General features: G+C 41.0%; 2 protein-coding genes across 8 annotated transcripts in view; one reads left to right on the forward strand and one right to left on the reverse strand.

Moving 5' to 3' along the window:
* Nucleotides 1–22,133, forward strand: part of pcbp4 (poly(rC) binding protein 4) — a 186,907-nt gene that overhangs the window by 20,781 nt on the left and 143,993 nt on the right. The gene's annotated exons all lie outside the window — the stretch shown is intronic.
* On the reverse strand, nt 14,065–17,637 carry LOC134626877 (uncharacterized). 2 transcript variants are annotated; one of them, XM_063472765.1, is made up of 11 exons: nt 17,474–17,637; nt 17,199–17,377; nt 17,010–17,103; nt 16,236–16,592; nt 16,023–16,140; nt 15,857–15,948; nt 15,626–15,740; nt 15,168–15,269; nt 14,805–14,972; nt 14,524–14,679; nt 14,065–14,279 (listed from the first exon to the last, which is right to left on the reverse strand). In XM_063472765.1, the coding sequence occupies exons 1-11, from the start codon at nt 17,576–17,578 to the stop codon at nt 14,065–14,067; spliced, it is 1,701 nt and encodes a 566-aa protein (XP_063328835.1). In that variant the 5' UTR covers nt 17,579–17,637. The 2 variants fall into 2 exon arrangements, with proteins under 2 accessions (XP_063328835.1, XP_063328836.1); XM_063472766.1 differs by lacking the exon at nt 14,524–14,679.

The raw sequence follows: 22,133 nt of genomic DNA on the forward strand, positions 1-22,133 counted from the left end.
TAATTGATATTCAGAAATTGATTTTTTTATTATTTTTTTTTGTGCAGAAAAAACAAAATGTTCGTTATTGGTTCAGACAAGTTGCATTAGCATCCAGTCCTCTTTGGTCCTTTGTCAGTAAAATCAGCTGTCAGAAAGCTCGGTGCTATTTCATTCAAACCTTTTGAGAAACATGAGCTCGCCTAATCCTGCTACCATCATGAGGGATGATCAGTATTGAATTTTAGAGATGGTCAGATTATCATTCTGGCATTTATTTCCTCTCAGATTATAGTAATGGTCTTTTAACAGCTGTAGACTTCATACTGTGCAAAATGCAGCAGCCAGACTTGTTACAAAAACTAAGGAAGCTGAACATATCAGTGTTAATGACTCTGTACTGGCTGTACATTACTTTAAGGATTGATTTTAAGACTTGGCTTGTTACTTTTAAAGCCCTTCAAGGCTCCTGAATATACTCAGACTACAGCTCTCATACCAGCACGTTGTGCATCAAGTGATCCTCGGGCAGAACTCTGCTAACTCACGTCATGCTTAAAGACAAAGCGTTTGATGTCGGGGCTCCTCGGCTGTGGACTGACTCGCCCGAGAGAGTCCGGCTCCACTCACGACTGTCTTCTTCTAAATCACTGCTAATTTATTGCAGTAGACTCAGATTGGATGTTATTCTTATTTTGACACTAAACTCGAGTCTTGCATCGGTTATTTTAATCCATATGTAACTTATTTTTATAATTTCCTCCTTGTTTGTTCTTTTATTCTGTGTTTCTGGGAAGTAATGCTGGTTTTGATAACAAATAGACTTTATTAATATCTTATATCTTACAATAATATTATTGTTATATTTATTATTATTATGCTGTTGTTGTTGTCGACTATTTTTAACCTTGTTTGTATTCTGGACATACATATTCACTGATGAGTGGAAAAACTTGTTATTATTTAAATGATCTTAAAACCCTTAATTTAGCCAAAAAAAACCCCAGACCTGATGTGTTTTGTATCGACCTCGTGTGCACATATTTCTAAAAAACAACGTTCATAGTGAAGTTATTTGTGTGTGTAATACACACACACACACACACACACACACACACACACACACACACACTTAACTTTAATTCAGGCAGATTCCTTAACTTTGGAATAAAGTTCATGTGACTCGTCCGCTTTACTGGAAATAAACAAACTAGCTTCAGGCAACAAGTTGCATAATTTTTTAAGCAGGTCGAGCTTATAAAGTTTTACAGTATTTTTCCATTTATGAAAGAAATGAAGCAGAACATTTAATACATGCCCCACAGATGTGTATGATATGAATACAGTATTATAAATGAGACATAATTCATAAATAGATAAAAATGCATCAGTTACATCCTGTGAAGTCTCCAACACTAAAATAGACTCAACTGTCTGACGTATGAATAAATAAAGATGATTTTTAGCCTAATAATGAACCAGTGTGGTTTCAGGAGGCATCAGGCAAAAATATAAAATCTGTAAATGTGCTGTGTGACTCAGAGATCAGCTGCTGCTCACTTGGACCTCTCTCTCTCTCTCTCTCTCTCTCTCTCTCTCTCTCTCTCTCTCTCTCTCTCTCTCTCTCTCTCTCTCTCTCTCTCTCTCGCTCGTTCATATCATCATGACGAGAAACTGCAAAATGGCCGTCAAAGGGCTTCTTGTTAGGATGAATTCGCACACAGAGGTGACGCTGCTTTGATTGAGAACTCATTTGTGGAAATTACCACACTCTGTGTGTGTGTGTGTGTGTGTGTGTGTGTGTCTGTGTGTGTGTGTGTGTGTGTGTGTGTGTGTGTGTCTGTGAGAATGCATGACTTCTCGTGACGCACACCCCATTCTTACACACACACAAACACACAATCGGGACTTTTTTGCATGCAGTGTGTGGATGTGTCGGTGTGTTTGGTGGATGTGTGCACACAGAGCTGCTCTGTGTCCCGACGCCTTCGCTGTCACAAGGCCGAGCTTTGTCTGTCTCCCCCTGACTGGAATCTTTTCTCCACTTTTACTTTCCCCAGTAGTTCACTTTATTTGTTATTAAGCTTTGACAAGCAAATAAATGTGTTTATCACCCAGAGGAACATCGAGTCAATAACTCGTTCCCCAGAATCTCTCCCATTAACATTTAGCTTGAATTTATCATGATTTACAGGCTTTCTTCATGCTGTTTTATGACTACACTCACAGTTTCAAAGTTTGAACCCAAACACTTCTTGTGTAATTTAGTTCTGTGGTTGTTCTTTATTTGAATGCGAATCACTCGGTAGAGACTTTATTTCCGGGGAAAACAGCCGTAACTAAACGGTGGCATTTATCCTGGAGGACGCAGTAAACACAGACTGTGGATAAAAGGTGGACATAGCCACAGTAATGTAATCTGCGGGTCAGCGTCAGGCCTCGAGCGCTGTTTTCACTGAAGCCGCATGCAGTAGCATCGTGTCAGTCACAAGGCTGGCCCTCTGTGAAGCATGTCCGGCTTTTTTCCTTTTGCTGAAACTAATTAGGCCGTAAAGAACGTCGGGTTCTGTTCAGTAAGACTTTAGTGACCAGTAAATTCATCAGGTGACTGTTAACCGATGTCACAGAACGATGTGTTCCTGCCTGATTAGGTCAGATGTCATAGTTCCATCGCTCCAGAATCTTCCAGCTCTGGCTCTCTTCTTCACCCCAACCAATCACAGCAGATGGCCCCGCCCCTCCCTGAGCCTGGTTCTGCTGGAGGTTTCTTCCTGTTAAAAGGGAGTTTTTCCTTCCCACTGTCGCCAAAGTGCTTGCTCATAGGGGGTCATATGATTGTTGGGTCTTTCTTTGTATTATTGTAGGGTCTACCTTACAATATCAAATACATGTTGTTGTGACTTGGCGCTGTATAAATAAAATTGAATTGAAAAATGTGGATTTAAGTGATACAGCTAACTTAGAGGTTAGGTTTGAATCTGCTCCATGTTTTCATGAACCATCACATCATTTATAAAATATATATAATATAATATATATAAGTCGGTCAGCTGCACATTCATGCCACTAATCGTCTGTACTGCCACATCCTAGAGTTGCTCTCCTGGGTTCACACATGCTGTCTGCAGAGGCCAATGTTTGATCCATGGAGAAGGTTTCACTTTAGCTTTGTAACGTGCAGCAGGAGACATTAAATGATGATAAAATGTGGCCGTAGAGGGATGCAGGGATGGTCAGCAGCACTCTGACTGGATTCAGACCAGGGGCTGTTCCCCTTTGTCTGTTTTACACCACGTCATCGCCTCAGTCATGAGTTCTCCTTACTGTGACCCAGAAATCAGCTCCTCTTTATTCCTCTAGGAGACAGGATGCACAGGTGGGAACAGTCTTTCCATGAACCGGCTCGACCGTCTGCAGCCTCAACCTTGGTCCGAGCTGCTTTTCTGCTCACGGTTGTAAACAGCGACTCTCTGAGTTAATGTAGCCGATCTCTTCAGCTCAAAGCAGTCTGACCTTTGACCTTTTTCATCAGTAGGGGGTTTCAGTCTACAGAGCTGCTGCTTACTGGCAGATTTTTGTTTTTCACTGTTCTGTGTAAGATCTGTGGTTAAAAGCAGTATTGATAACCGATCAGTGAAATTTTACATTATTTCTTTTTTTCCCCAGTAAATTCAACATCTTTGGAGTTTTAACTGAAGATCCGACAGCACTACCTTAACATCTCGGCTATGTTAACGTTGGCTCCTGAAAATTATGATTTTTTTTTTATTCCACTTTTTTGGACGTTTCAAACTCTGTTATTCAACAAAATGATTTTTCAAGTAGTCGACAGTGAAACCGGCCTCTGCACGGCTCGGGCACCAAGACGGACACATACACAAACACATTTTTGATTAATCAAATTATAAAGACCCAAATAATATGGATTAAAGCTGGAGCTCGGTCTAATTAGTAATCGGGTTATCCAGCTCTGCAGGACGGCGTAATGCTCTATTGTCTTTGCACGTCCACATACGTGTAGTTTTCACATCAAATAATATGTAGAGTGGGATTATGCATTTAATCCTCCTTCAGATTGAAAGTGGAGACACTCAAAGGCTGGCAGTGAAGTAAAGTGATGATAATCATGAGTGTCTCTGTCTGACAGCGTCTCTGAAACGCTACATGTGCTTATTATTAGATGAGTGGATGTGCTTTTATTCCAATGATTTCCAGTTTCAGACCGCTGACTCACCGTGGATTTGACGTGCTGATTTTTCACTTTTAGCTTCAGTGGTTTTGCAGCTTGCTGAGTTGTTGTGCCAGCCCCCCCCAAAAAAAGTCTCAAGTCCGGGGTTCAAAGCTTGGCTACGTCTCATCGCCGTCTTATCAGGTGGAGGCTTTTCGGTGCCTGTGGATGTGTTTTGGGCACGAAAGTCCATCAGATATGTGAGAATACTTTCACAGTAACAAGCCATCTTATCATACGTATTCCTTTCACATGCAGCGTGTTTATGAGAGCAAATAACATCCCATTTCCTCCAAGAACACTCCGGCTGGCAGAAGTAAAGAAAGATGGGAGGCAGACAGCAGGATTGGGTGGTTAAGGGCGTGTCTGCGAGATGAAGGAAATTGAGAGAGAGCTGAAGTTGGAGAGGATGCGAGAGAGACACGGCAAAGAAGGGATGGAAACAGATAAAGCAAACAGCAGGGGTATGGGAAGCAAAAGCCTCTGTGATAAATGACAGAATGATTGAATTGGAGAGATAAACAGAGAAGCAGGAAAGCAGAAGAACTGAAAGAGAGTCGGAGATGGAAAAGGATGACAAGACTCGATACGCTTTTGGAAATTATTTAAAGGAAAATTCATTCCCAGTGAAATCTAGCAGATACTTAAGAGAGAAATTAGGAGAAAGGGGGAGCCATAAAAATGAAAAGCACAGAGCAAGATGAAGGAAGGAAGGAAATGTAGCTGGAGGGAGCTGGCACACGGACAGGAGGTGCTTCATTCCTCTTTCTCTGTTTAATCGGCTAATGCACTCTCTGGATCCTGCTAAGGGGATGATGGGAAGGAGGCAGGAAAAAGGAGGAGAAAGAGAGGGCGGTCTGCTAATTAGAGCTTGACGTCAGCCTTCATAAAGGATGGAGAGGACTGAAGGATGGCCGATAGGTGGGTGGGTAGATGATTGAACTAATGACACGAGGGGTTAATGGATGGAGGGATGGGTGGGTGGAGCAGGAGGCCTCCTCAGCACTGCCTGTGGAGAAAAAAGGTGCAAGACAGATTATTTGGACATGCTTTGTGGCTGGGCGGATTTAATGGTGCTCCATGGAGCACATCAATAAATCATCGGCACGTACGGTACATTTGGAGACATTAGTGCAGTTACGATGAATAAAACAATATCTGAGAAGTATGGTAACATGTTGTCCAGCTTTTAATAATGAAGGAATATGTCTGGATCCTTCTAGAAACCTTCTAGAAACCAGTCTTGAGCAGCGGTTTGGTTTCACCTAACTGGAGAAAATCCAGATGTGACTGTTTAGCTGCACCGAGCAGGATAATCAAAGCTGTCGTGCTTATTTCCAATCATAGCTTTCAGACATCGATGTGATTGTGCTGGTCTCGTAGGGCCTTGTGTGGCCTCGTGGGGCCTTATGTGGCGTCGTGGGGCCTTGTGTGGCCTTGTGGGGCCTTCTCAGGTCATTGTCTGAAACGAGCTGTTTAGGAAAACTGTCTTCTGATTGGCTGGGCCTTATAAGCAGAAGAGTTGAATAGCAGGTGGGTGGAGCTTCTGAAGTGACCGTAGTAATGGGACCTGCTTTGACTGACGGCACTCGGAGTTTCGAGCAGTCTGAGCTTTTGGCTCCGGTCATAACCGAGCTCATTATTAGAAACTCTGGGCAATCTTTAGATTCTTGATTCTTTTTGCACTCATGAATAGAAATATACGATCCTTTCTACCACCTAAACAGACAGACCCATCCTGTACAACCCGTTCTCACTCCCGAGGCGTAAAATACTGACGATTTGTCACGTCCCTTAACTTCTCATGCTGACGCTAAAGGTACCCTTCCACGTTTTTATGTGACGCTGTGGGTTGTCAATTCATTCCAATATGATCCCGCTCGCGGCGATCAGAGACGCTTCAAGCAGAGGCTCCAGCCATCCATTTACACCAAATAATAACCCCGTCACGGCGAAACATGACGCCGTGAAGCACAATCTAACTATAGAACCGGGGACCCTCTCCGCGAACGGGTTTTTCTCCCGAATTTAATGCTTTCTTTTAATGACATCGTTAACATTTCTCAACAAAAACACATGAAAGTATCACTGATAATTCAACAATAAAATCGCTTCATGTTGTGGCCATCACACAGTGTTTTCCAAAGTGATTCACGATCTGAAAGTGCGATCTGTTAGTTTTGGATGCGCTCGGCTCCAACCAATCAGACCAATTTATGCAGACAACGCACTAATCCCGTAACTGCACACTACCCATAATCTTCAACCGCCGTTGCTATGGAAATGAAGATAACAACAGCTTGGTGCTACCCGTTATTCCTTTATTTACTCTAAAATAATAACCATTGATAATGCGAAAATAAACTGGCCCAGTGTTTAATTATGTAATTACAAATTGCAAATTTATTTTTATTTATTTTATTTTTTACAAATTGCAATATTTATCTACAGCGCGCCTTTAGCGACACGTCAACAGATCTTAAGCAAGGCGATTGGATGGTTTTTACTGCAATGCATCTTGGGAGTCGTAGTAAATGTATCTTTCAACTCACGGTCCTGCAGGAATTTTCCGACTCGACACAGATCTTAGCTAGGTAAGTTGTGATAAACTGTGGGTAATTTGCATGTTCACTGAAATATTAATCAGCTGATATTAAACTTGAAATGTTTTCACAGAGCAGTCTGTGTACCAAGAGAACTACTTCTGCAAAAGTTTATTTAATTTTTCTTTGTGATGTATTCCCATGTGTAAGACACTTGCTTAGCCAGCCAGCTAATGTTAGTACTGCTCTATTTTAGCAATGTATCTTTTCTTTAATCAATTCAGTTTTTTTAACCCTATTCACGTAATTAACTCATATTAACGACTTTAATCTCTAATCGATTTTTTTTCTAAATATGGTGTAATAATGCCTCGTAATATAAGTTATTTCTTTGGTCATAAATTATTTTTGTAATCATTTAACCAAAGCAGACCTGAAATAATCCCTACATGTTACATTTTCATTTGCAGACATGACAAAACCAAAAACCAAACCATGCCCTTCCTGTCAGGCTCCAAACACCTGCAACAGGAAGACATGCAGTGGATGCCTGGGCAGCCTGAACGTAAAGGAGGGATTGAAAAAAAAACAAGAACAGTTTAAAAACATTAACTGGGCTGCCTCTGTTAAGAAAAACAGAAATGCGAGCAGGGTGGTTAATTCAGCCCAGTTGTCAGTAAGTTTAAAAGTTCTGATCTAATAAGTGGTTGGTCTGCTAGACAATTCTTTATTAATCACAGTTGTCAATGTTTTCTTGTATATCACGAAGTAAGAAACTAACAAGACAGGTATATACACATAAAAGAGCATAAATAAAAAAGTTATTCATATCAGAATAACATCATCACACTAAAGACATCAAACTACGAAAAACTTGTTAAAAACTATTTTTATTTAAGCTACTTCTGAATTTTAATTTAATCGGCTATTAACTGAGAGACAAAACATTTCAAGATGGATTTTATCATACATTTACAGGTTTGGTCACCATAAATACTTTTTAACTATCTACAACAATAAAACAACAAAGATGTGAAACTTAAACATCAATTTGCTTACACGAAAGACTGGCTGCATATGTTTTTCTTTGTTGTTCTTGCAGGTTTCCAAACTTCATGCCCTGGGCTACCAGCCTATTCTGTTTCTTGGACAGTTTGACCGTAAGGGCCGTATAGTAGGGGACGTGATCACTCAGATCGAACCAGCGGAAGGTGCTGCACGTGACATCCTCATGAAGATGAGGAAGCTTTATGAACACCTTCTGAGAAGTAAGATATGCTTTGTCCATTATCTGTAACCAGGTGTCCTTATCAGGTAGCCCATCCTCATAGGTACACCCTAGATAAGAAAGCAGATCATCACGGGGTACACAGAGACAAACAAGATGGTGAGGATGAGGATAGTTAACAGTCACCAGCTATTCTATTTTACTCTACTCTATTCTGTCCTATTCTATTCTATTATTCAGCCAAGGTTCAGACCAGTAACCGTCTTGCTGTGAGGTGACAGCTGCTCTACATGTCCTGTTGCTAACATGAAAATAGTGTTATATATGCCTTATTACCTCCACATGTGGCGTTCACATCACCAAAGCTAGCCATACTGAACCTCTGGTGTTACCCACCTGAACAATTTTGTATGTGTGTGTGTGTGTGTATAGTATGGTCTTTCACACTCATGTATATACAAATGTAATTTTAAAAATCTTCACGAAAACCAGACCTGATAATTCTCTTCGAGACTTTCTAGTATAACAAATGTTATATAATGTTACCAATATGAACACCATGATTCTTAAATAACTTATATACTTCTTAAGAGGTTACCTGATTACCTTCCTTAGGTAGTTAGCATCACCATTGTACAAAACTCTTAAGTCACAGCACTAGCTTTAAGTGTCAAATGTTATGCACTACAAATTCAGGTAAGTAGTGTCATCAGAGGAAAAAAATCATTAGCTATCTGGATTTATAGTCACACTCATTAATTTATTCATGTACAATGTAGAAAAGCACTACAGATGTCACACTACCCCCGAGGGCACTTGTACTGAATGATTTGGGTCAGTGAGGGTGTGAGATGACTTATTTGATGCCAATATTTACAAGTTGTAACTGTAGTAAAAAATTAACTGAAAACATGCAAATCACTACTTATTATGTGTTTATGTGTACTGTACATTTTTTCAACCCATTTTAATGAATGTGTAATATTTAAAATTTTGCAGAATTACAAGCTTCACCTCCTGCTGAAAGTTCTACACCAGCAGCTGGACCATCCTCTGCTGACAGTGTCGATGCTGGACCAGTCCCAGACCCAGAGGCTCTAAACGAGGAATTTATTCTTCATTTAGAGCCTGTACCAACATCTTCCCTCTGTCAGCCTCCTGCATCTTCCTCTCTGTCTCTGCTTCCTCCTGCATCTTCCTCTCCATCTCTGCTTCCTCCTGCATCTTCCTCTCTGTCTCTGCTTCCTCCTGCATCTTCCTCTCCATCTCTGCTTCCTCCTGCATCTTCCTCTCCGTCTCTGCTTCCTCCTGCATCCTCCTCTCCGTCTCTGCTTCCTCCTGCATCCTCCTCTCCGTCTCTGCTTCCTCCTGCATCCTCCTCTCCGTCTCTGCTTCCTCCTGCATCTTCCTCTCCGTCTCTGCTTCCTCCTGCATCCTCCTCTCCGTCTCTGCTTCCTCCTGCATCTTCCTCTCCATCTCTACTTCCTCCTGCATCTTCCTCTCCGTCTCTGCTTCCTCCTGCATCTTCCTCTCCGTCTCTGCTTCCTCCTGCATCTTCCTCTCTGTCTCTGCTTCCTCCTGCATCCTCCTCTCCATCTCCACATCCTGCATCTCCCTCAATTTCTACGGTGTACACCTCTGATGTCCCAAACAAAAAAAGGACAAGGAAAGGTTAGACGTTATGGTATTGTAAGTGTACGAAACACATGACAGGTTCGTTAAGTTTGTTAAGATTTCTTTTTCTTAATGTTTGCATTATCTCCAGTTTTACAGACCTCATGTAAATATTTCATTTGTTATTTTTCAGAATGCCGAAAACACCGTACCCAGAAAATTTTCAAATATGAAGAGATAGTAGACAGGAGAGTTGTAAATGTAAGTAATTTAGCCTGCTGTTGTGCAGATTTGTTTGCATCTTTGGACTTCCCGGATTTGAACTGTGCCTGACTGACTATCCATGAGCTTTTGTGTTTGTTGAATCTACATTAATTTAGCCACTGAGTCTGTATTTTGCTCCAAATAGGACATTAAATAGGAACATACCATCTGATATGACCTGGTCGTGCTGCCTTCCTGGTGTTTACGTTCTTTAAAGTCCTCCTGACATCATGCTCAGAAGGAGTGATTGATGTGGAGGTGCTCCTTCCCATTCAGTAACATCTGCTTCAGTTAGTTTTGCTTGTGAGCCACAATGTAAGCAGTGTTGCTTTGCTGACATGCACTCGATGCTGGCAGTACAAGCATTGTAGTGGTTCTTATGTTTTTGTAAACTAATTTTATAATATATTGAGCCATTCAATAGTACATAAATGTTTATAAGCTCCTTTTTGTATCCAACTTGCATGTCTTTCTTAATTAACTGTTTGTTTATACCATGTTTTTCAGGAAAAAGAAGAAGTTAAAGTCAAGTGGAAGCCCTGCTTAACATGGTATGTAGTAACAACGGGAACAGACATTCATATTGTTGATAAATAGTTCTCACCTCAATTTGAATTCATGTATTTGAACTAAAGTAAATTGAGAGCTTTTAGCAATCAAGCTGCTCTTCTGTGAGGAGCTTGATAGCAGTCCACCTCCAAAGTCCATTATGAGTTTTGGAGGTGGACATGGTCAACACTTTTAAGAGTAGGCATAAGACTTTACTTCTTTATAGAGCTTATAGTTAGGGCTGGTTCAGGTCAGCCTTTAGTTATGCTGTCATAGGACCAGACTGCTGTGGGTTAGTGTCCCCCCCCCCCTCTCTCCTCTGTCTGTCTCTTTCAGGGTTATGCAGGCTCAGTATTGGTTGAAGATGCAGTCACATCTCCTTTTACTAAAAACTCTCCCCCTCTCCCTCACCATCTGTAAGCATACATGTCTCAGTAATGCAGTTCATGCATGTTACTAACTAAACTTCTTCCCTGGAGTTTCTGTGCTCTCTCATCCAGCAGGTTCCGATGGCTCGTGGCTGCTGCTGTGGTCCTGTTTGACATCTACTACATATATTATTAGTCTCTGACTTGATTTGATTAATTTATATTACAATGAAGGTGTATAAAGTATGACATGAATATAGAAGATATTTCATCCTAAAAAATTGTCATATGTCACAACCTAAATTATCCTATTTTGTGTGTGGTTGTGGTTGTTGTTTGTTATGTTTTTCTCCTGACAGTGGCAAAGTATGGGATGACACATGGGAACCGGCGCAGTTTTACACAGAGTAAACCAGGCACCACAGGTCGCAGAGAAGGCACAGTTCACAGTTTGTAGTTCAGCATAAAAGTTCAAAATAAAATATTTTCTATACATTTCAACCAGTGCCAGTCTCTGTTTCACTCTCTAAGTGGCTTTTGTACCTAACACATTCATGAATCTGATCGATCAATAATATCTTCCCTGCACTCAATATCTCATAGTTTTACATATCAGCCAACATTATTGTCTACATTCTCATAAATATAGAAGTGACTTGCTTATTATAACATATTACAAGTTAAAGTAAATAACACCTACTGTGTATGGGAGCATAAAGCAAAGTTAACTGCACCAGTACCAGCTTCAGAACATATTGTATATTATATGTTTCTACCTTTTGCAATATGTCATGTTTAGATGCAGTGACAATTGCACATTTGGAGTTGTGGTCATATGTGGTTTTTATATACAGGGTATTAGAAAAGAAATTGACATTTTTTGCTGTTTTTCTTGTTTGTTTGCAAATTATTATTGTGTACATATTACATATGTAACATTATTGTTAATATTATTAGATATCAAAGATACAATTTGATTAAGGGTTTTCCTGTCATAATTTCAATAAAAATGCAATTACACAAGTAAACAATAGGATCAAAATAAACTTTTAAAAAGTCTATTGATCTATTGAAAATGCTGATTTTCAAAACATTCTAGAGGAAAAAAGAGATAAAATAATCTGAATAGTAACAGTGATCTTGGATGATGATGGAGGCTTGAATGGATTATTCTGTTTCAATCAATAGGTTTGTATCTATGACAATAATTTGATAAGTTTAACAGGTTGGTTTAGGCCTGGCAATACAGCAAATATTCACAAACTTTGGTTTTTGACGAATGTTTATCTTTTTGGGGATGAAGCTATCTGGCAAAATGATACAACCCTTTTAACCTCATCTTTATGTCTATCATGTGGCTATGATACTGGATTTTGGTTTGATGCATATGCAGGTTACAGCTGGGGAATGGCAGTATGTTGTGGGTTGATTTGGCATGTTCAACCATTGTTACACCAAACTCTCTCACTTATAACATGATCAAGGCCTCTTACTCAGTGTCATGGATTTTCTAGACTTTTGGGGACACAGGGCCAAAGTCTGAGGCAATAAGTCAGATCAAAGAAGGCAATGATTCTAAAATGGGAGTTTTACTTATGTCATTATATATATCCAGGAATATGTGCCTGAGGATAGTTGTCATGAAATCAATATTAAATCAAAGTATTACTTAATTACCACAGCTGACACGAGTTCTCCATAGCTGCCTGCTGTCTCAGGATCTGTCTCCAAAAAGGACCAGGGAGCGCTAACATGTTATGTTCTAAACCAGGGCTGCCCAATCCCAGTCCTCGAGAGCTACTATCCTGCAGCTTTTAGATGCATCCCTACTCCAACACAGCTGAATCAAATGGTTTGATTACCTCTTCAGCATGCCATCATGTTTGGCAAAGGCCTGATAGCAAGCCATTCACTTGATTCGGGTGTGTGGGAACAAGGATGCATCTAAAAGCTGCAGGACGGTAGCTCTCGAGGACCGGGATTGGGCACCCCTGAACTGATGAAGAAAATGCACATTAAAGATAATATAAACTTACTGAGTGAAGTAATATCAAGAGGATTCCTTTAGCTCCTATTGGGTTGGTTCCTTGATCAATGCAATACAGAATCATTAATCTGGTTTTATGTAATGTCCTTAAAACATGTCAAAATGAGGCTCACTAGTCTGTGTGGCCTCCACATGCCTGTATGACCTCCCTACAACACCTGGGCATGCTCCTGATGAAGTGGCAGATGCTCTCCTGAGGGATCTCCTCCCAGACTCCTGGACATTTTGTGGTGCAGTTGGTGGATGGAGCGAGACATGATGTCCCAGATGTCCTCAATTGGATTCAGGTCTGGGGAATGGGCGGGCCAGTCCACAGCATCAATGCCTTCGTCTTGCAGGAACTGCTGACACACTCCAGCCATATGAGGTCTAGCATTGTCTTGCATTAGGAGGCACCCGGGGCCAACCGCACCAGCATATGATCTCACAAGGGGTCTGAGCATCTCATCTCAGTACCTAATGGCAGTCAGGCTACCTCTGCCGAACACATGGAGGGCTGTGCGGTCCCCAAAGAGATGCCACCCCACACCAAAACTGACCCAATGCCAAACCGGCATGCTGTAGGATGTTGCAGGCAGCAGAAGGTTCTTCACGGCGTCTCCAGACTCTGTCCCAAGTGCTCAGTGTGAACCTGCTTTCATCTGTGAGGAGCACAGGGCAGGAGTCGGGCCCTCATACCACCCTCATGGAGTCCATTTCTGACCGTTTGAGCAGACGTGCACATTTGTGGCCTGCCGGAGGTCATTTTGCACGGCTCTGGCCTTTCTTTCCTACTGCACAGTACCTTCCCTTACCATTTGTTTCCTACTCTTTTACTTCTTCTTTGATGACGGTTGTCTTTCTAGATAAGCAATTTCATTTGCTCTGGGGCGAGTCAGTGGCTCGGGTGCATTCGGGGACTGTCAGTGTGCTGGCATGCTTCTTAACAAACATACCGCTACAGCAAACATATCAATTGTACTTGCTGATTTCTTCGACAAAACACTGAACAAAAAATTTACTTGTGAGTGTGCTGCCTCGTGCTTTTAAATTTTGTGATAATTTGAGCAGCCCAGAAAGCATCCCATAAATTAAATTATGTCTAGTCATTAAATTACATGGGAAAGCATGATTATGGGTAAACAACTGCACCAAGGAAATTCCATTTTTCTTCTCAAAATGTAAAATGTCTGTTGAAAAATCACATTAAACAGAGATGTGATTAACTTTTTATTTTACCAAAAATAACATCAAGGATGACACAATCAGTCTTCATCAGAAGTGCTCAAATCACTCTCAGTGGCATCGTCTGGAATGTCTTCCTCCTCCTCCGAGTCCATTTCCAGGAGTGGTTGGTAGCTGAGGATTCTCTTGTACATGTCCTTTACTTTGAGCATTTCAGCTTTCAGTTCACTTTGTTTTTTTAAAACCAGGCTATGGAGTCCCTTCTGTGCATCCGCCGACATGCCAACAAGGGAGGCTGTAAAAAGAACAAAACAAATAAATATGAGTGAAGTAAGAAAAACAAACCAAAAAAAAAAACAAAAAACCCTCACCTCATAAACACAAGGAATTAGGATCCTGTAATTAAACTTTTTTTTAAAGGGAGAAGGCAGTGTTAGCTAGCAATCTAGATATAGGTAAAAGATCCAGTAAGACTTTAGCATCTGCTCTTATTTTCAATCGATTCGTCAAAAAAATGAATAAATAAATAAAGTGCTTACAGTCTGAGGAGATTGTCCCCAACACCACAGATCGCATTTGCAACACTGTCCAGTGATGCCGCATCTCCCTGCAAAGGATCATCTCCTCCTCTCTCAGGCGCCTCACAGCCATCACCTTCTCAAAGACCTTTCTCTTTGTCTGGAGGTCTGCAGCAGCTACAGTTTAACAACATCAGATGGGAAAACATAGTAGCACGTTATGACTCAAGAACCAAACATTCAACTACTGCTCAGATACTGGGAGTTTATTTAAAAAGGATATTTATAAATCAAGAGCTTACGTTCACTTGTGCTCTGCCAGGGCCAAATGTCGGTCTGCATGAGGGCATCACTGGATACGATTTGCTTTGTTGGTTCAGCAAGCTTGTTGTAGTCGTCAACAGCAGCCGCCAAGCGTTTCTTCTCATCTAAGATGACCTTGCGAATTCTGTGTCGCCTCTTGTTGCTATCTGTAAATAATCATAAAAAAATTCACACCTTCACATAATGTATATATTTACATTTTAATCTACACTCATCAATTTGTTTGCTAGAACATGCATCACATCCAGATTAAACAAACCTGGATCTGATTTTATTCTGTTTACAAAGTAGCTGTACAAATTAAGTATCAAACGGTCCATTTCAAAGAAACTGGGACGTACCATTTTGTCTGTAAAGACTTTGTGTTCGCACTCTGATGATGACGACAAGCTCCTCTATTCGTGCCTGCAACGCTCCAAGGCTGCCATCAGTTTGATCAGTTTCTAAGTGAGAGGAATATTAATCAGAATACAGGATGAGTAACAGTCACCAAACTACAGTGGACTCTGTAATCACTGACTTGATGACATTCATTATAAGACATCTGTAGCCTTCATGTGCTGCATTATCATTAGATAACAAGTATGTCGGTGTTCAGGTTTATAAAACCAACTAGTACGACATCATTTCAACCCAGGTTCAATCCAATTTGATGAAACGCAACAACTCTGCCATAAATTCTGCTTGTACAAAACTTATTTTTCATTGTTTGTTGACACTGTCAGAAAGATATTAACTCTACCTTAAGTTCTTTAATGAGGCCATGGTGGGTCCTATGGTGCATTATATTGAGACTCACCTTCAGCCCATTTCTGCACATCGGCCACCCATTGCTGCAGTGTGTCGTCATCCACACCCAGCTCATTTTTGGTCGCATTCAGGCTCTCCACTTGTTCTCTAAGGATCCTTATGATCTAAGAATACATTAATAAATGTCATTCACATTGATGTTTTTAGAGTACAGGTGTTTTTCCCCCATTACCACACACATTAAAATGGTTTTTGAAAAAAAAAAAAAAAAAAAAATCACCTTGAGATATCTCTGGCTCAAAGTGCGGCCCAGTTGTTCCACTTTCCTTTTGTTCCAACCCAAAGCCAGGAGGGTCAGCATGTCTGTTCGCCCTGCATTTCAATTAGTATACAAATAAGAATTAATGAGCAAGATACTGAGTGGAATCTCAGACACGAACACATACCTGCTTTAGACATGTACTTCGTTGTGATGGCCGCCCTAGACAGGAAACTGTTTACTTGTTCCACCTCTTCTCCAACTGTTGAACCGGCCCCATCCTGAAACGCACCTCCCCATTTGATCTATAGAAAGGAGGTCACAATACATGACTGCTGAATTCATTCAACCTTATAACAAAATGTCTCAAACTAATCCAAAACTACAAGCTGCAGTATACCTCGCATTTCCAAGTGTGAGCCTTTGCATGCATGACGGAGAGAAAAGGACGCATTGACAAGAGGTTCCTCAGCTCAGGGCACTGCTGAGCCACCTTGGTTAAATAGGGGAAATATTTACAGGCCACATCGGAGCAAAGGAACGTAATATGTCCTGGGACGTTAGCTGCCAACTTCCTCTGGAGAAAAAGGGGGTAAGCAAAGATCTCCCCTCGAAACATGTTCAATGCAGCTAAGAGGACTCCGTGGCGACAAACAGCTATTTCCATGCCCTCTTCATCCAACTTCCCAGTGGACTTTTTGGACGACTCCTTTGCTGCAGTCCAAGATGAAGATCCGCACAACCCTTTCCCCGGGACCTATACACTCAAAGATTTTAACATAAAAGACATGACATGATTAAGCCCTATCAGGGACAAACTTTTTAAAACAAATGCATAACAATTAGCTGAATTAGTGTTAAGTCACACAAGACCTCATATCTCCCCAGGACAGCACTGATAACACAAAATAAAAATCATGTTGTTTTTGTTTGTTTTTTTAAATACACATGGTGACAAAAGAAAGTATACATTAAGATAAAGTAAAGTAAATAATATTACGACAACACCAAGAGAAAAATAAAATAAATATCCACCCATCCATATATGTACACACACACACACACACACACACACACACACACACACACACACGAATGTGTATATGGTTATGGCATTAACGTCATTTTAACAAGATTAACGCTAACAGCACTAATATATATATGTGTATCTTACATGATTTGTATGTCTCTGGATGTATTTCACAAACTCAGCAACGTCCTCATCTTTTTCAATGAAGACACCTTCAAAGTTCCCCTGCTCTGAAGTGCTGGACAAACACAGTGACAGTTGTTTGAAAAGAAACATTAAAATACATTTTTCTACAAATCCATATTTGATTTATGTACACAATGCATAACGTACCTTGCATTAGATTGAAAGCGATAAAGCTTACGGTTTCCATCAACTGAGACGGCAAGCATGTCTGGAGTGCAGGCAGGGCAGCTAAAGCATGGCTCCTTGCACATCCTGTCCACCTCAAACTTTACAGCACTCCACTCCAAGAAACTTCTACTGAAGGCATCAGCTGATATTCGGCCAGTCTTTTAATAGAGGGCATACAACAGAATATTCAAGGACAGTCATCATAAACACTGATTTGCACAATTTCCTTAAACTTGGCAAATTTAGAAACTCACCCTTCCAAAATGGGCTGTTCGTTCATCCAGCATTTTGACAAATGCCTTAAGTGACATCCCTGGTGCAGCCTTCTTAATGTCATAGAAAGACTGAAAGACATCCATTGAAAACAGGGTGCAGAAATTTAAGGTGCCAGGCCAATATCCACTACCCAGGATGTCCTTAACTGAGAGGGACCACATTAGGCCACAGCTGGTGCATCTCACCACTGGCAGTGCAAGGTTATAACGGCCTTTAGAAAGGATAAGGATAAATTCAGTCATGGCTCAAAGCATTCATTTTTTTCATGTTGTGAGGATTTCATGTTGTTTTCAAATTGATCTGGTAAATCCAAATGACCTTTGACAGGTGCCCACATACATACATACTGCGGGCCGAGGGCAATTCAAACCAAGATAGCAATGCACAATTTGCAATTAAACCTCCAAACACATCTATTGTGTATGTAGTGTGTGACAAAAGGGCAACTTACCATTTATGGTTACAAGAGCCACAATTGAGCCGGGTGAAACCTCAACGTTACCTGCTGGGCAGTCACACACATGGTCTGGCCTTTGGACAGGCAACAGCCGAACTAACATTAAAACACACAATATATATATAAAAAGAATTGGAAATTAACTGATACACAATAAATATACAATAACAGCACCCACTCATAGTACATAGCAAGAAACGCATAAGACTTAAAAACCGTACCAATTGGCTTGTGAAACTCTGATGAAGGCTGCAAAAACCCTCCTGTTACTGCCTCTCTGTTGTGCAGGACAAAGCGTGTGTGAACTGCAATATCACAGTCAGCACAAAGGAATGGAAGAGGCAGGCAGTCCAGACACCTCACAACTACTTGTTTGCCACACTGACACACACGGTGTGACTGTGGATCCAGAGTAGCTAACGTATTGTCTATAAGACAAGGCCTGGCCTCTTTCCACTTTTGCGAGGACACCATATTTCTGATCGCCCAGTGAGTAGCAGCTGACTCAGACGACGTCTCACAAGTCATGGCTGCGTCCTCTTCTCCATCCTCCAACAACTGAAGGAGCTCCTGACGAAGCACCTCAGTTCCATACACTAACAGAAAAAAAAAAGAAAGAAAGGAAGAAACTCTTCCACATAGTGAAAAACACCCTAGGCAGTATGTTTCTTAGGACTGCACAAAAGCCCTGCCTAACTCAACTATAACAACAAATATAAAAGTAAACAGAAATCACAATATATACAAGAAGGTAAAGTACCTTTTGTTGGGTTGACACTGGTAACATAACTAGTTTCTTCACGTGGACATTGATGCTGATCTCTGGACACTGGGGGGAAAAAAGAGATTGAAGAATATTTAATTACTGAAATTGTTTGGTGAAAACAAGTTGTGAGATAAAACCAATGGTTGTGTGAACACTGACCACCTGGCATGCAAGTAGTACTTCGACTGGTTGATGGCCTTTGAGGAATAAACTCTCCCTGTCTGTCACGTTTTTTCCAGCGCACTGGTCTTGGCTGAGGTTCACTCTGTGCATCATTCTACGCAATTAACAAGGAACAAAGGGAACACCTAAAATACAGTCTATGATTAAAGCAAAGATTATCAAACATCTTAAGTTAACCAACTTAATTTGACATAAACTTGTATATACACATATATAAAAATTTATTTAAAAAAATTAATAATAAAATAAAATAAAATAAAATAAAATTAATAAAAATTAATAATATAACGTTTACTTTACCTGCATATCTTGAAGGAGTTCGTCAGCAGCCTGAAGCTCTTCCTCCAGCTCGGGATCCTCTGAATCACTCATTTTCAAGCTAAAGAGGAAAGAGATTTTGCAGAACTCAGTGACATAAACACATAACTAACGCAACTCAAATGATTTTCAGTCTTGGTGCTCCGGTTAACGTTAGCAATTAACGTTAGCATCAGCCGTTTATAACGAGCTAGCAGAACTCTTAGCGCAAAAACTGCTTTACGCACCATGTGAGGGTATTTTGCAACACACAAGTCCTTTAACGTTTGTAATAGATTTAATCCATCGTTTGATTAAATGGCTAATGCTGCAGTAGCCACGTGTAGGTAGGTTACCTAGCAAGCATGCTGACGGTAGCTGTAGCCATTTTTAAATGCATTAAATCGTTTCCGAGATCAGTCACCTCTGTTTGTTTGAAGCTTTTACGAAAAACAAACTTTGAAACACACTTCAAGGTATTACTTTAAATATATGTATTTTTTACATACCTGCATTAGAATCAATCAGTTCCGCCTCATTTTCTTATTCTTATAAATGGGTCTCTCCGTTCTCCCATCATCCTTTGCTTACACCGGTTGCGTCTGATTGGTTGGAGCCGAGCGCATCCAAAACTAACAGGAGTGGTGAATTAATCTATAAATGTGTTTTACGTGTGAAATGAAAATAATAAACCTAACAAAGGATTATGTACGTTAAATCTGCGCACTTTCAGATCGTGAATCACTTTGAAAAACACTGTGTGATGGCCACAACATGAAGCGATTTTATTGTTGAATTATCAGTGATACTTTCATGTGTTTTTGTTGAGAAATGTTAACGATGTCATTAAAAGAAAGCATTAAATTCGGGAGAAAAACCCGTTCGCGGAGAGGGTCCCCGGTTCTATAGTTAGATTGTGCTTCACGGCGTCATGTTTCGCCGTGACGGGGTTATTATTTGGTGTAAATGGATGGCTGGAGCCTCTGCTTGAAGCGTCTCTGATCGCCGCGAGCGGGATCATATTGGAATGAATTGACAACCCACAGCGTCACATAAAAACGTGGAAGGGTACCTTTAGCGTCAGCATGAGAAGTTAAGGGACGTGACAAATCGTCAGTATTTTACGCCTCGGGAGTGAGAACGGGTTGTCCTGTAATAGCTGACACTATGCTAATAATTGTAAGATTTTATCAAAAACAACAACAAGAAAATAAAGTTAATGTGAAGAAAAAAAATATTCCTTTAAAAAAGTTTTTATGCAAATATCAGTACAATTTATTAAACTGAACTGAAACAATAAAAAAAAAATGATTTTGGCCAATAGAAATAAAAAAAGGAAGTGCAGTGCCACCCCCACAGCATTTGAATCCAGCTGGAAGCTTCCTGTGTATGTTCTGGCCGAGCGCCTGCTTGTTTGCTGCGGTGATGGACGAACTGACAGACGAAGTCAGGCAGGAGTCTCTGTGATGTTTGCAGACAACACTGTAGTGTATGAATGAAACAGGTGGAGGTGCAAGGAGCAAAGAAGTGAAGGTAGATGATCACCCAGAGCCATGGACAGTAACAGAGAGGTGCAGGCAGGGTGGGGTGCATGGAGACAAGTATCCGGGGTGATTTGTGACACAAGGATGGCAGCCAGAGTGAAAAGGAAGGATTACAAAATGGTAGTGAGAGCTGCTGTGATGGTTGGGAGATGGTGGAGCTGAGCTGAAGATGTTCACTGGGAGTGAGATCAGAAATGAGTCCATCAGAGGGAGAGCTCAGAGAGGAGAGGCTGAGAGGGTTTGGACATGTGCAGAGGAGGGAGGGTGGATATGTTGGACAAAGGAGGATGGAGATGGAGCTGCCAGGCAGGAGGAGAAGAGCTCAGAGGAGGTTCGTGGATGCAGAAAAGGAGGACATGCAGAGGGTTGGATGCTGGGATAGGAGGAGGTGGAGGCAGATGATCTGCTGTTACCCAAAAATAAATATCATGCAGTAAATGTCTGAAGTTTGTGTCTTTGTCAGTTTGTTCAAATTTGTAAATGTAACAAAAACAAAAACGCTTCAGTGCTGCCACTGCTGTTTGTTTCTGTTCGACCTGCAAACAAACGAATGCACGCTAAAGTTTCACCCACGCAGTCCCATCAATGCTCAAAACCTTCAGTGTTGGCTGCATCCTTCTGCTGAGCGAGGACTTGTGGAAGGGCGATGTGATCAGCGATGGATGAATGTAGAGAGAATTAGAGACGGTCATAAATAGCTTACCGACAGACTGACCGCAGCGTGCACTTCCTGGAACAGATCAATACTAACCTGCCCCGAGCGCTGGACACTAAACGCTCTGTGTGTGTGTGTGTGTGTGTGTGTGTGTGTGTGTGTGTGTGTGTGTGTGTGTGTGTGTGTGGGCTGATATCATTTTAACCCTGCATGCATGGCGGCCTGCAGCTCTCAGCTTCTTTTTAAAAAACAAAACAAAATAAAATTCATCAAATCTTTCTTAATCCACTTTTTCCTCCTCCTCCTCCTCCTCCTCCTCCTCCTCCTCCTCCTCCTCCGTGGTTTCTCCATTTGCTCCAGCTTCAGTCTTTCCGTGTTTCTTTGGTCTTCCTCCCGTGTTCGTTCTTCTCTCTCTGTCAGACATGTTTTCAGGATCAGGCTGCTTCTTTTGTCCTCCAGAAACTCTTGTAGATCTATTATTACATCAGAGAGCATGTTCGTGTTGGGAAATTGATTATGCTGACCTAGTTTTAACACATCCTTATACACCGACAGATGTGAGATTTCACACATAAACACAACAATCTAAACAGTTTTTGTCTTTGTGCATCACATTGTGTGTATGAGGGCACTTTTTGGGAACTTGGTCCCCGAAAATAAAAAGTGTTACATTTATCCGGCGCCCCCTTCAGGATCATCTTCGCGTGCACTTCTGAACCTCTTCTATGGTGCCGCT

The sequence above is a fragment of the Pelmatolapia mariae genome, linkage group LG5 (assembly GCF_036321145.2).
Source record: "Pelmatolapia mariae isolate MD_Pm_ZW linkage group LG5, Pm_UMD_F_2, whole genome shotgun sequence".
In the NCBI taxonomy this organism is placed as follows: domain Eukaryota; kingdom Metazoa; phylum Chordata; class Actinopteri; order Cichliformes; family Cichlidae; genus Pelmatolapia; species Pelmatolapia mariae.

What these genes read in the sequence shown, in the direction of transcription:
- LOC134626877 (XM_063472765.1), bottom strand. Translation starts at nt 17,578, where the DNA reads ATGGATGTCTTTCAGTCTTTCTATGACATTAAGAAGGCTGCACCAGGG. An exon ending in TCCAGAGACATACAAATCAT is followed by an intron (nt 16,593 to 17,009) that starts GTAAGATACACA and finishes TTGAGTGTATAG; the next exon opens with GTCCCGGGGAAAGGGTTGTG. An exon ending in TGTGCAGAAATGGGCTGAAG is followed by an intron (nt 15,270 to 15,625) that starts GTGAGTCTCAAT and finishes CCTCTCACTTAG; the next exon opens with AAACTGATCAAACTGATGGC.